The sequence below is a fragment of the Ammospiza nelsoni genome, chromosome 2, assembly GCF_027579445.1.
Source record: "Ammospiza nelsoni isolate bAmmNel1 chromosome 2, bAmmNel1.pri, whole genome shotgun sequence".
Lineage (NCBI taxonomy): Eukaryota > Metazoa > Chordata > Aves > Passeriformes > Passerellidae > Ammospiza > Ammospiza nelsoni.
Genome location: NC_080634.1, coordinates 114,604,932 through 114,617,839, shown reverse-complemented (window position 1 = coordinate 114,617,839; position 12,908 = coordinate 114,604,932). Strand labels below are relative to the sequence as shown.

The window sequence follows — 12,908 nt, the reverse complement described above, 5'->3', positions numbered from 1 at the left end:
AATACTGCAGGTTGCATGAAGCCAAGGTAACTTGAAGGCACCCTGTGTCATACTAGGGAGATGGGTCCTTTAAGCATTTAGACAGAATGCAGCTACACTCTGACACTCGGATGGCAGCTCCCAGCCAAGCTGTCTCACTGTCTGCTCACCTGCTTCCAAAGTTTGCCTGCACTCCCCAAGTCATGTCTGTAGGATCACAGCCTGTCCTCCCTTTAAACCTCAGCACAACCTCTATTGACACCAACAGAAGTCATGGTCTGCCTCAGGAGGGGACTCGGGGTTTATACCAGAAACACAACAGAAGCATATTACAAAATATAAAAAATAACTAGTGTTATATAGTTTTCTGCTTCCTATTTATATACATATACAGCATTAAAAACCATACGAAAAAACACCTACCTAATGCAAAACCTCGTTTTGCTAATATGCCAAAAAACAAACCAACCAAAAACAAACACCCAAAGATTGTGCTGTTTTACTCACTTTTAATACAGTTTTGTTCAGAAAAAGCTGTACTCCATTAGAGTAGAATTCTGTTCTAGCCTATTCCTTTTGTCTTTGTCAGTATATAATTATAACCTCAATATTGCACATTTCCCCAAGAGTCAGTTCTGTTTGGACCCTGATAATGAAATGCATAAAAACATAATTAGCAGCGGAAATAACGATGTGCAGCACTAAGAAATACCCCTCAGGCAACTTTGTAGGCAACCTCCAGGAGGGCTTTTTAAAAAGAAAACCCTTCCCATTACCCCACAGGTGCTGCTGCTTCCCTCCTCAGTGCCTCGGCAAGAATATGAATAAAGTTAGAGTTTATAAAAAGATTCTTAAAGATTACCCAGACCAACAAAATATGGGCATGTGTGCACCTGAGTGTATGTACACACACACCACTCCCAAACAAACATCCCTGCAAAAGACCAGGCATTATGCAATTTGGATCCTGATTACCAAGGGATACATTTCCAATAGTTACTGCTTCTGTACTAATTAGAAGAGCATGCTGAGCTTTTCCAGCTGATGTATCAAGCAAGAAGTTCGCAGTTTTCATTTAAAGTATGTGTATCTGGGAGGTGTGGAATGGGGATGTTCGTTCCTTTAAATAAAATGAGTGTTAAGAGGAGGGAAAAGGAAAAACAACAAATGGCAATGCTTCCATTTTTGTCTCCTATGAATGCATAATGCTGCATGCCACTGGTTTTCTGTTTATTTTTTTTTTTTAAAGAGGTAATCATCTTCACAAACCCATAAATGAATATTGTGAAAAAGGGAGGCTCTGGTCCCTTCTTTGAAAAGCCTCTCCCTGCTGTGTCACCACTATTGACAGCTGCTAATCTTGCATAACAGCAGAGCTGTATTGGTCTGACTTGAGTACAGTACCGAAGAGTTCTTCCCCAACCACATCCCTCCCTGCCCCCACAAATGCCCCACCCATCTGCCCCATCATTATTTTTTTTTCCTTTTTAAAAAAAAAAAAATCAGTTTCTATTCATATTTGTTCAGTGCAAGAATAGTAGAAGCAAAAAGACATACATATTGCTTGTTTCAGTCCTATAAAGTTGCCAGCTTTCTGAGCCAGACAGCCTCTTCACATACTTCAAAATTTATTGCTTCTGAGAGTCACTCGTCCCCACGCCGCCAGCCAGCCACGGAGCAGCGGTGAAAGCTCCCCTGCAAAGAGAGCAGCCTGAAGCTCTCACTTGACCAGCACACACTTGCCCAGCTGGCTGGAAGTCAGATCCTCCATCTCACAGTCCCCGTGCTGCAGGGTGACAGTGTCATAGCTCGGGGATGGCGTGGAGAAGCTCTGCTGCTGGGAGAAGGGGGCGGCCAGCGGGGCCGCGCTGCTGCTGCTGATGTACAGGTGAGTGTCCAGCAGGTGAGCGGCTGATGACACTGGGGACACGCTCAGCCCCAGGAAATGAGGTTGGAGCAGTTGGCTGCTGCCAGCAAAGGCCAGCTCAAAGGAGTTCTCTCTTTGCAGCTCTGACAGCAGAATGGAGTTGGAGGCTTTGCAGGTTCCATCAGAGGAGGGGATGCTGCTTGCTGCGGGTGTCTGGGAGGTCTGGGGACAAGCTGTGTGGAGTAGTTGGTGATGCTGGAACTGGAGCATTCTGAACAAAATCCAAGAGGAAAGAGGTTAGTTCTATTCCTATTCCATGTTCTATTCCCTCCTTTCTTGCCCCTAACCTTGACCATAACTTTCCCCTTTGTTTCCTTCTATCAAACCCCTCCTTAGCCCAGCCAGCACAATCAAAGCAAGCTGCCTGTGCCTCATTCTGTCAGAATTCCCTACCCCTTCTGCCAGAGGGCAACTGTCACAACCAAGTTTATCTGGTCACGATTTGGCCACCTAATAATAGATGTTCTAGAGACAATGTGTGCAGATAAACCGGAAGCTCAATTTTCCATCTCACTTCTATGGGAATGAAGAGGTGCCACCACACATGACATTTGAGGCCACTGGAACTGTGCCTCCTTTGTGGGCTGTAACTTTTCCAAATTACAAGGTCTCACTTCCTTGCCATGGGAAAATTACAGGAGGAGGCAGAGGAGGAAAGAAATCATTCCCAAAACTAACAAAGAAAAACACAGCTTGCAGTAGGGGAGAAGCAATGTTTTCCCCCACACTACCAAACTGCTTCTCAATTCAGCAACCTCCAAATATTTGAACATTGAGATTTTTGAGTGGAATTGCACGTCCTATGTTACATGTGCCAGGGCAGGAAGCCACAAAGGAAGCCGAGCAGTTTACCCACTGCCACACAGCAAAGATGGATGGCAGGAACCCCCAGTGACCAAACCCCCAACCTCTTTTGCTGTGTTTACCCCTCCTTGCTTGCCCTTAACCCAAAGCAAATGCAATGAAAAGGCACCAAAGCTCCTCCCTCACCTCTGCTGCTGCAGCACCTCCTCCAGGAGGCTTCTCCCCTCTCTGCTGCTCCCGCTGCTGCTGTACAAGCAGGTGTTGGGCTGCGTGTGCTGGAAAGGGCTCATGGCACTCCTTGCTGCCCGAGAGGAGGAGGAGGACTGACACACCTGCCGAGCAAAGCCTTTGATTTTATTCAAGCCGAGGAACCCCTTGGCTCGAGCGTTCTTCCGCAGCTGCTGCCTAAAAGCCTTCAAGCCTGTGGGACACGAGGAAAAGAAATGCACTTTAATCCTCCTCCTGCTTGCCTACAGTACAGATCAGCCTTTCTGGGCACTGCCTTCCTGGGTTGGAAGAGACTCCAGTTCACCCTCTGCCTGGTGGTCAGAGCAGGATTTAGGTAGTGAAACAGGGACTGGGACAGCTGCACCCTTGTGCAGATGGACATGCATGGCAAAGGAAAAGCCTGAGAGAAATCATGACGTTGTACACTCCGTATTTTAGGAGGAAGGTGGAGCCTGCCATCCCACTCACGGCAGCAGAAATATCTCCATGGGCAGGCTGAATCAGTGTCTGAGAACCTTTCCCCAGGGCATCCCACCCTCCCTCAGGGCCCATGAACATAGGAGGCAGAATATCCAGGTGTCCAGCCTCAGTGTGACACTATTGAGCAGCAAGTCTCCCTGCACCCTACCCTTTCCTAGTGGCTTTGGGAGGGTGCAAGTCCCCAGCAACAAGGCCAGGAAGGCATTACCTTGAGTTAATGAGGTATCAGATGCTCGCCTTCCTTCTTGGAAGCTGACAGGCAGGAGAGAAGCACCTCCCATGCAGCCCTGGACTTGTAACACGGGAGCGTCAGACTGGGAAGCGAGGAAAGGCGACGTCATCCTCGCTGTGGCCGGGCTCCCTGTCATTACTTGACCTGCCAAACAGCTGCTCAGGGCCACTGAGCTGTCATTTGAAGATGAAGTAAGGCAGCTGTCTGAGCTAGTTCCCTCTGTGGGGCTGGCAGAGGAGGAAATGACTATACCTATGGAAGGGAAGGAAGGAGAGAAAGAACATTCCCAAGATGAGTACAGGAAGGAACAAACATGACATCAGAGCCTTCTGCCCACCTACACTGGCACTAATAAACAGCCTCGAGCTGGAGAGGTGTCCAGCAACTCCTGTTGTCCCAGGGCTTGACTCCAGCAAGGGGTCAACAAATCAACAAATAACCTCAGTTTGGGCTCCTGTCCAGCTGGCCAGCAGCACCAGCATCACCAGGCAGTGCTGGATCAGGCACACAGTGTTTTTTAGCACAACCAGGATTACTGTTTTGTGAACAGTTGTGCTTATTTAGTTGGTTCACAGGGTCTGGGTATGTACCAAACTCAATCAGTGAGGTGTTTTTTGTTAAATTCAGGCACTTTTTCCTCCCCCAGTACAACAGCAGAAGCAAGCAGACCAGGTTTGTGACCTGCTTGTGAGCATGCTCCCCTCTGAAGAGATCTAGGTGAAATACAACAGCACAACTTCTCTTCCCTAAGGGCCCTGCTTATCTGTAGGAAGGCAGAACTGGAGGGCAGAAAACAAACCTCTTTTCTAGGCTTTCCTACCCTAGTCAAGGTGAAATCAGCACACTCTCCCTCAGCATCTGGGCTCTATGGCACTCCTTCTCTGCTCTTTTCCCCTACCTACAGACACCCTTCATCTCTCCCAGACTTACTTACATGGAGGGACATGCTGATAGAAATGGGTGGTCACTTCTGCCAGGGTGTGCCTCCTGCTGGTGTTGCTAGGGATGCAGATGGGGTGGTCATATGCCTTAATTTCATCTTCCAGCTCCTTCTCTTGCCTCACTTCCTCGCTGATGGTGGTCTCCAGCAGGCTGTTCGGGGAGATGGAGCGGTTCCGGAAGAGCCCGTTGAAGTTGGTGTCCACAGGGAAGAACACAGGCTGGAAAACATGCCAGACCACAGACTTCAGGGTCTTTTCCTTATTTCTGCACTACCTTTTAATGCTCTCCACAATTCTATGGCATGTCTCCAGTAGGAATATTGTTTGAGAGGCTACGTGACAATGTGTCCAAATGCCAAACCAAACATAGGAGGGAGAGAACAAAAGTCACAACGTCCATTGTTGTGGATTGGCAGAACAATGAAAAAAAAAGAAGCAACACAGAGTTTATCAGGGAACACCAACCTGTAATGGGTTGCTTATGTCACAGTCCATTTCTGCCTGCAAGGATGGCTGAATCAGGCTCTGAGGTTGCTGGTAAAGCAGAGATGATCGCAGGGTTTCACTAGTGAGAGTGTCCTGGGGCATCTGGAGAGAGAGCAATGCACAGAAGCCATCACACACACTGCAGTTCCACGTGACTTTTCAGATACTGGAGAGTCACAGATTTTCAGAGCCACCTTCCCTGCAAGCTCTCTCCTCATGCTTTCTATGAAAATGAACAAAGCTAATCCATCAATGCCAACACAAACACAGAACTCCTCCTCCTCCTAAGTTAGGCAATTTAACTGGAAGTGCAATTTGCAGAGGCACCCAAACCACACTTTAAAGGGGATGGGGGCGAAGAAAATAAAATGAATGTCAGAAAAACACATTAAGTGACTCATGGAGTACTTCTACAGGATATGCAACAAAGAAGCGTAACCAAGCCATGCCTAAAAGGGCAGATTTCCATGAGAAGTCTAATCCTGTGGCTCATTATTGACCTGCACTGGAGGCAGACTATTCTTTGGACCATGACCCGCGGTCACTTGCTAGGAAACAGGGCATTAATATTCACTCAGCCTCATGCTGAAGAACAGCAGGCTGTGTCCTGTCAGAGGGCACCACTATCAGAAATGGTTTTCAGAAGCTTGGCAGCTGCATGAAAGGGAGATGCAGAGGTGCCTCCGCTCACCTCAGCGTTGGTGATCTCGGAGCTCCGGGGCCGCGGCTGCCGGCCGGCTGCCGGCCGAGTGGACACCTGGCTGCTCCGGTACTCCTTCAGGCGCTCCAGCAGCAGGTAATAAATGGCAGCAAAATGGTTGTAGCTGCTGTTCTGCAGGGACTGGAAGACATTGGAAGGGCCTTTTTGAGTCACAGGTAACTCAGGATGTAAGCAGCCAAAACTCATCACTAAGGGCTCAGAGCAGCACGCTCAAAAAACCAAGCAAAATCCAGAAGGGCAGTGAAGATTTTTTGCTATGACACCAGATCAAGGCCACTCATTGAATGACCCATGACTGCACCACTGGCATTCTGGTGGTCACTGGAGAGGTATCTAAAGAGCAAGAGATGTATCTGGTGGAGATGTATCTAAAGGGCAAGAACTCACCTCCACAGTCCTCTGCCTGTCGATGCCAAGGGTTTGCATGATCCCGAGGACCTGCTCGTTGTAGTCACCCAGGTTGGAGTTGTAGTTTTGCATGGAGAAGGACAAGGACTGCTGCTGCTGAAGGGAGGAGTCAGCCTGCATCCACTTGTGCTGCTTGATCTGGGAGATGGTTATCCGCTTGGTTGGGTCCACAACCAGCATCCGTCGGATTAGTGTTTCACAGTCTGGGTGACAAAGACAAACTCATGAGCAAGGGGCCAAAATGTAACAGCCCAGCCCCAGGTCACTGCTAAGAACACTTCCCAGCAACAGTGTAAGATGCCTATGAAAACAGGAATTAAAGGTTTGGGTGCAGCTGATGACTGATCTGACTATCAGATATCCCAGACAGCACAAGAGATGTTCACGTGCATATCACAAAAACAATATCTCCCTGCAGGAAATGAAGCTGTACTGGATACCAGGTGGCCTTGCACCTTGTACAAGAGCTGGTTTTGAGAGGATGCAGGTTTGATGGCATTACGTGCACATAAAATAGGTCAGAACTTAGCACAGAACCCCATCACATACAACTTCCTGGTCCTGGCCCTATATTGCTTATTTACTTATAACCAGGAAATAAAGCTGTTCATGGCCATAACTGATAAACTTCAGACTTCAGCAGTTATCTCCACGTGACAACAGAGGCACGTTCCCTTGGTTTTGAAACCAAATCAGAGAGAGGTGATAACACTCTTCAGTTTCACGTTTCTCATCAGACTGTTGGAGTTCTCAGGAAACACTGCCGAGTCCCCTATTCTTGCTCTCCTTGGCAGCGCAGCCACACTGGAACATCCCTTCTGCATGGCTAAAATATCTTAGGAGAACTACACCTATGTCAGCATTGCAGGCTAGTCTCATTAAAATCCTGCTTTCTCTCTTTTCTGAGTGATTATTACTCCAGCTAGGGAGTCAAGTATTTTTGTAATCCATAGGGATATTCTAAGAAAGGAAAGTACAGCTTTTTAGATGCACCACAAAGCTGATCCCAGAAAAGAAAACATCTTCTGTCCTACAGAAACTACTGGATACATAAAAAACAAAATAATTGCCAGCTGCAAACTGGATAGCTACTCCTTTATAGCACCTGTTCTAACATTAAGGATCTGAAATAAAAGCACCTTCGGACATGAAGTAGGGGATGCGGAACCGCCCCTCCAGCACTCTTTGCCTCAGAGTTGGTAAATTGGGTCCATCAAAAGGCAGAGAACCGCAGACAAGGACGTACAGAACCACCCCAAGGCTCTGCCAATAGAAAACAGCACAGCACATGAGTGACTCCAGAAAAAGCAACGATTCTGAAGTCCCACAGACCCCCACAAGGTGTGAAATGCAGTTTCTGAGGAACAGCAAGCTCACCCATATGTCAAGGTGAGGTCCTTCATATTCTTTGCCTTCGAAAACTTCTGGAGCTGCATAGGGTGGGCTTCCACACCAAGTGGAGAGGGGCTCTCCCGACTTGTAAAAGTTTCCAAAGCCAAAGTCTGAAATAATGGTGAAAATCTGGGGTAAGACAACAACACTCAACCACATACTAATATTTCAGAAGTAGCAGAAAAATGGAGAGAAAGGAACAGATGTGTTGCTTTGTTTTCTGCCTGTTCATTTAAGCTACTCCCTTCTGTTCACAAAATCTGTTCCAAGAAATATCTGTAACTCTTTGTTTTATTTTCACTTACAGAAACACAAACACATTTACAGGATCATCCTAGGGAAACCCAAATGTCTAAACAACATGCCTGATGTTCTTTATAAAGTGACCTCCTATTTCCTAGTACCTGCTAATTTGATATTCATGTTAGCATCCAGCAGGAGGTTCTCTGTTTTGAGATCCCTGTGCACGATGTGGTGGCTGTGACAATATTCCACAGCTGAGAGAATCTGCCAGAACTTCTTCCGTGCTTCGCTCTCGCTCAGGTGCCCGTTGGAGGTCAGGTGATCTGCAGACAAAATCAGAGAGGATTTAGAAACACCCCGAGGAAATTTGTCATAATCCTGCAGGTGCTGTGCTTGCTGTTTGACAGCTGACAACACAAGCCCCAGGTGTTTAATCAGAATGTATCTGTTACTCAGGAATGACAAAATAAAGCCATGGGTTTCTAAATCTAAGGAACTGTGAGCTCTGTCAGTGAGGACTTACCAAACATTTCTCCATTCTTTGCAAACTCAGTAACAATGTACAGCATATCTTTTGTCTCCATAACCTGTGAAGACATGAAAGAACACAATTTGAAAAAAAAAAAAATAACCAGAGCTCTATAGTTTCATTTATTTTTCTATGTGAATTCTCAAACATATCCATTCAAATTCATATTTGCTGCAGCAGCAGTAAAAGCATCCAATTTACACCACAGAGTTCTTTCCAAGCAAACTGGTAATGAAAAAGATAACAAATCAAGGCTTATTTGCCTACATTTTACAATGGCTTCCCAGGCCATTGTTCTTCTCACCATTACCAAGCCACCTAATCTCTGTAAGAGAGCAGATGAGTGTTTAGATAATTTCATACACTCTCCTTTTGTTAAAATATGCATATATAGTTTTATGACATATTCTGAGCAAAGAAACGTAGAAGTTTATCTAAAGTTTTCTTTGTTTCAAGGCTAGTGGGGGCTCAGATCAGCAGGGCTAGCTGCAAGCTGGACAAAGCAAGAAGTGCTATCAGACCCCCTGCTCCTGTTTGGAGCTGGCTGGGACATGGGGAGCCTCCTGTGCAAGTGATAACAAGCTGCTGTTTGTGTAACAGCACTGCTTGATGCACATCAACAACTGTCAATATATTGCCTATCAATCTAGTATCAACTTGCTTTGATATTTCACAATATTTGCCTTTGGAAGAAAATAAAAAAGAATAACTAAAATCCATATGATGAATGAGAGATGCTGAGCGTTTCCAAGTTCATCTTCAGTTGCCGCAGCACACCTTTGAAATGTTGTATTTCAGAATGCAACATTTCCCTGGAAACATTTCCCTCTCACAAGCAGATACTTTGTTTTGAAGCAGGAGGCTCACAACAGGTTAACAATCCAAAAAGCCTCAATTCTACTTCAAAGGCTGTAACTTCCAGGCTCCCAACATGTAACCTTTTTCAAAGACTCTTGTCCTCCCCTCACTACAAGTACACACAGACACGAAATGAAAATAAACAAACAAGGAGCAAAGGAAGAGAGGTTCCCAGTTTAAAAAACTGAAGGAAAGTGTTCTGGGAAACTTGCCAGCTGAATGAAATTAAGACGTGGTGCTGAAACTAAAACAATGATGAAATAATACAAGAACACACACCCTACACTGGTATGTCATCTAATTCCATCTCTGCTTCTCAGCCTCCATCAAACAGGTAAAGCAGTAACAACAACAAAGAAAAGAAAACTTCACTGAAAAGAAATTATGGTCCCCTACTAACGTCACCTGCTGCATCAAGTGAAGTGGTTCAACGAGATGGAATTTAACCTGCTTTTCTAAATGCTCTGAAACAGTATTTTCACCCACATCATTCCACTGAAATGAACTCAACCGAACTGTTAGAATGTTTCTGTGTGTCCTATACTGCCCCGTGGGCAACCCTGACGTCAGCCCTCAACACAGAATCATTCTTGTTATGATGGCTAACACTATAAATACAAACACTTCATGTGTGTCAAGGTCTTTTATAATAATGCCTTGCCTAAGCACCTGCCTTACTGGCTCTTCAGCCTTACATGTTAATTAAACTTTTTTTTTTTCTTTTTTATTTATTTAAGCTAACAAAGCCAGCAATAAGATCACAGCTGATAATAGTGTTTACTACTGCACATGGACTTTCAGACCTGCTGCTTCATCCCATCTCCACCTTTCTCCCCTCTGCCCTTTTAGACAGGTCCAGAAAGACTGATAGCTCTGCCCTGCTCATGGCAGGGGCTTGCACCTGATGACCTTTAAAGGTCCCTTCCAACCCAAACTGTTCTGTCACCTTAAATCCACAAAGCATTGTTTAAATGATTGAGAGGAACTTACACCAAAGGCTATGTAGATCTAACGTTTAGAATTTGCAAAGCAGCCCTTGCTCACAAGACAAATGTGATCCTGCTTTCTGCACAACACATTCATTTGTTCCCACGGTTAAAAATATCCATCAGTGCAGAAACTAAACAAATCTAAACCAAAATTCACGTTGTGAAACTCTGCAGGGGAAAGATACTTAAAATACACTTTTAAAACTACACAAACTGCAACAGAACAACCAAACAGGTGATTTTTGGACATATTCTAAGATACCAACATTTACCACCTTTTCCATTTTCACTAATCTAATTCTTTGATTAAGTTTCCACTTAGACTTTCTACTTAGATTCATTTGGTTTAATTGTTGGTGATTTAAAATCCCTTCCACTTAAGGCAAAGTCAACTTTAGTGCTTCCTTCTCTACCACCCAATGTGAGTTTAAGTCTTCCTCTCATCTAAAGCAGTAAGAAGTTCCAGTCCTCTAAACTGGGAAAAGCAGATGAGGTAGGAAAAGCAAGTTTATGATAGAAGTTCAGCTAACCCATTCCTCAATCTGAAACAAACGTCAGCCTGGCTTCAACTTTGTAAATTTTACAATGGATTTTGTCAAAAAGCTGTCTAACACCAGAATCTTGTTCAAAGAATGAAGAATGACTTTGAAGACGTCCAGTTTACTTCAAATGCTTTTCAAAAAGTATTTCAGTATTTCAACATGCTTTCCCTCTACAAATATTAGATGCAAAAATCACATGCAAGAGACCACAAGCATATTTGATCTACGTGCTGCACTTCAAAGGTGGACTCTTACCTGATATAGCTTGATAATGTGGGGATGATTCAAAAGCTTCATTATCTGAACTTCTCTATAAATCTTCTCCAGGTTGCTTGGGTCTAACCTTGTCTTGTCTATTATTTTTATTGCAACCTGCAAATTTAAATAATAACAAAACAACCCCAGGTATTACAAAACAGGTACTCTCACTGTTAAGATACCTTAAAAAAAACAACAACAAAAAAAGATACACCCCGCACGAACACACCACTCACAAAATCCAAGTAAAGTAGCTTTTAAAGTAGCTTTTAAAGCTCAGACTTGACAAAGCTGATTCTGTTTTTCTGAACTGCACAGAATTCACAGCACAGAACGTTTTCGTTTTCCTTTTCTACGTCAAAGGATTACACGTAAGGTAGCGAACAGAACTGCAGAAATTAGCACTGGACAGGATTCTGTAAATCTTTTAATCCGTCCCATGCCAGTGAAAAACAGATCCCTTTAACAGACTATCTCCTGCTGTAGTGGCTGAGGCAGTTTTGACATGCACCAGAAATATAAATACGGCTGCACGTCCAGGAAAAAATTATTTCTGCAAATAAGACCCGGGTTCTTTGTTCTTGAAGACCACTGAATGAAAAAAAAAAAAAAAAAAAAAAAAAAAAAAAAAAAAAAAAAAAAAAAAAAAAAAACCAAAAAAACACCAAAAAAACCCCAAAAAACACAAAACCCAAAAAGCCTGAAGCATTCAAGAGATCATTAATTTGCACGGTGTTTCTAGCAAACTGAGAGTAACTCAACAGAGTTACAGTACCACAGAACTGCGGGAGCTGGGTTTTTTGCAGGCATTCTTGCCGAGTTTCAATTCCACACGGCGGCAGAACTCGCAGCCGCTGTCCCGCGGAGGGCGGCATCACCCGCGGGGCTCCGCGCCCGCTCCCCGCGCCCCGAGCGCCGGCCCCGCGCACCCACCTGCGTCTTGGTCACCCTGTGCCGGGCCAGCTTGACCACGGCGAAGTTGCCTTTCCCCAGGGTCCTCTCGATGTCGTAGAAGCCGACTCGCAGGGGCCGCTGCTGGCCGTGCGCGGCCGCGGGCGCCGAGGCGAACTCCGACATGATCACCATGGCTCAGGCGGGGAGCGGGCAGCGACTCAGGACGGCAGCATCGGCGCAGCACCTGCACGGACACGGCAGCGCCTCAGGACGGGAGCATCCGCGCAGAGCCCGCCCGCACGCGGCAGCGCCTCAGGACGGGAGCGCCCGCACGGACACGGCAGCGCCTCAGGACGGAAGCATCCGCGCAGAGCCCGCCCGCACGCGGCAGCGCCTCAGGACGGGAGCACCCGCACGGACACGGCACCGTGAGCCGCGCTCCGCTCCGCCGGCCCTGCCCGCCCCGTCCGCGCTGCCGCCGCCGGCCCCGCTCCCCCCGCGGCCGCGCAGAGCCCGGCGGAGCGGCGCTGGAGCCGCCTCGTACCTGGCGGGCGCGCAGGGCTGTGAGGGCGGGCGGCCGCGCGTGCGAGCGAGCGAGTGAGCGAGTGAGTGAGTGCGGCGGGGCGAGCGCGCTCCGGGGGGCAGGCGGCACCACGCGGGATGTCCCGGCCCCCCGCCCTGCCCGCCCCTCGCCTCCATGCGCGCACCGCCCGCCTCTTCCCCCGCCCACCGCCGAAAGCCGAGACGGGCCCATTGACGTCACTTTGACGCCAGCGAGACGCGCGGCCGGGCGCGGGGCTGGAGGGGAGCGGAGACACCGGGACGTTGCCAGGGAACGGGCGGCGCTGACGCGGGCGCTGATGGAGCCGTCGCCCGGGAGACCCGGGGGGGCGGTGACGTCAGGGCGGGGGGAGGCAGGGATGAGGGGGGGTCGGGGGGTCTCCTGCCCGCCCCCCGGCCCGGCTCGGCCCGGCCCGGCCCGCCCTCCCGGCGGGGT

The 12,908-nt window shown here is 47.3% G+C and overlaps 1 protein-coding gene across 2 annotated transcripts; it reads right to left on the bottom strand.

Annotated features, from left to right (window-relative positions):
• Positions 1 to 1,497: 1,497 nt before the first annotated feature.
• Positions 1,498 to 12,498, bottom strand: SIK1 (salt inducible kinase 1). 2 transcript variants are annotated; one of them, XM_059466256.1, is made up of 14 exons: positions 12,456 to 12,498; positions 11,951 to 12,155; positions 11,015 to 11,131; positions 8,365 to 8,428; positions 8,003 to 8,164; positions 7,584 to 7,708; positions 7,346 to 7,469; positions 6,186 to 6,409; positions 5,769 to 5,918; positions 5,057 to 5,179; positions 4,585 to 4,810; positions 3,627 to 3,902; positions 2,897 to 3,131; positions 1,498 to 2,117 (listed from the first exon to the last, which is right to left on the bottom strand). In XM_059466256.1, the coding sequence occupies exons 2-14, from the start codon at positions 12,101 to 12,103 to the stop codon at positions 1,700 to 1,702; spliced, it is 2,397 nt and encodes a 798-aa protein (XP_059322239.1). In that variant the 5' UTR covers positions 12,104 to 12,155; positions 12,456 to 12,498; the 3' UTR covers positions 1,498 to 1,699. The 2 variants fall into 2 exon arrangements, with proteins under 2 accessions (XP_059322239.1, XP_059322240.1); XM_059466257.1 differs by lacking the exon at positions 12,456 to 12,498 and having other exon boundaries at positions 11,793 to 12,010.
• Between the last annotated feature and the right edge of the window lie 410 nt (positions 12,499 to 12,908).

What these genes read in the sequence shown, in the direction of transcription:
- SIK1 (XM_059466256.1), bottom strand. Translation starts at nt 12,103, where the DNA reads ATGGTGATCATGTCGGAGTTCGCCTCGGCGCCCGCGGCCGCGCACGGC. An exon ending in ACAGGGTGACCAAGACGCAG is followed by an intron (nt 11,132 to 11,950) that starts GTGGGTGCGCGG and finishes TTAAATTTGCAG; the next exon opens with GTTGCAATAAAAATAATAGA. An exon ending in CCCCTACTTCATGTCCGAAG is followed by an intron (nt 6,410 to 7,345) that starts GTGCTTTTATTT and finishes TTTGTCACCCAG; the next exon opens with ACTGTGAAACACTAATCCGA.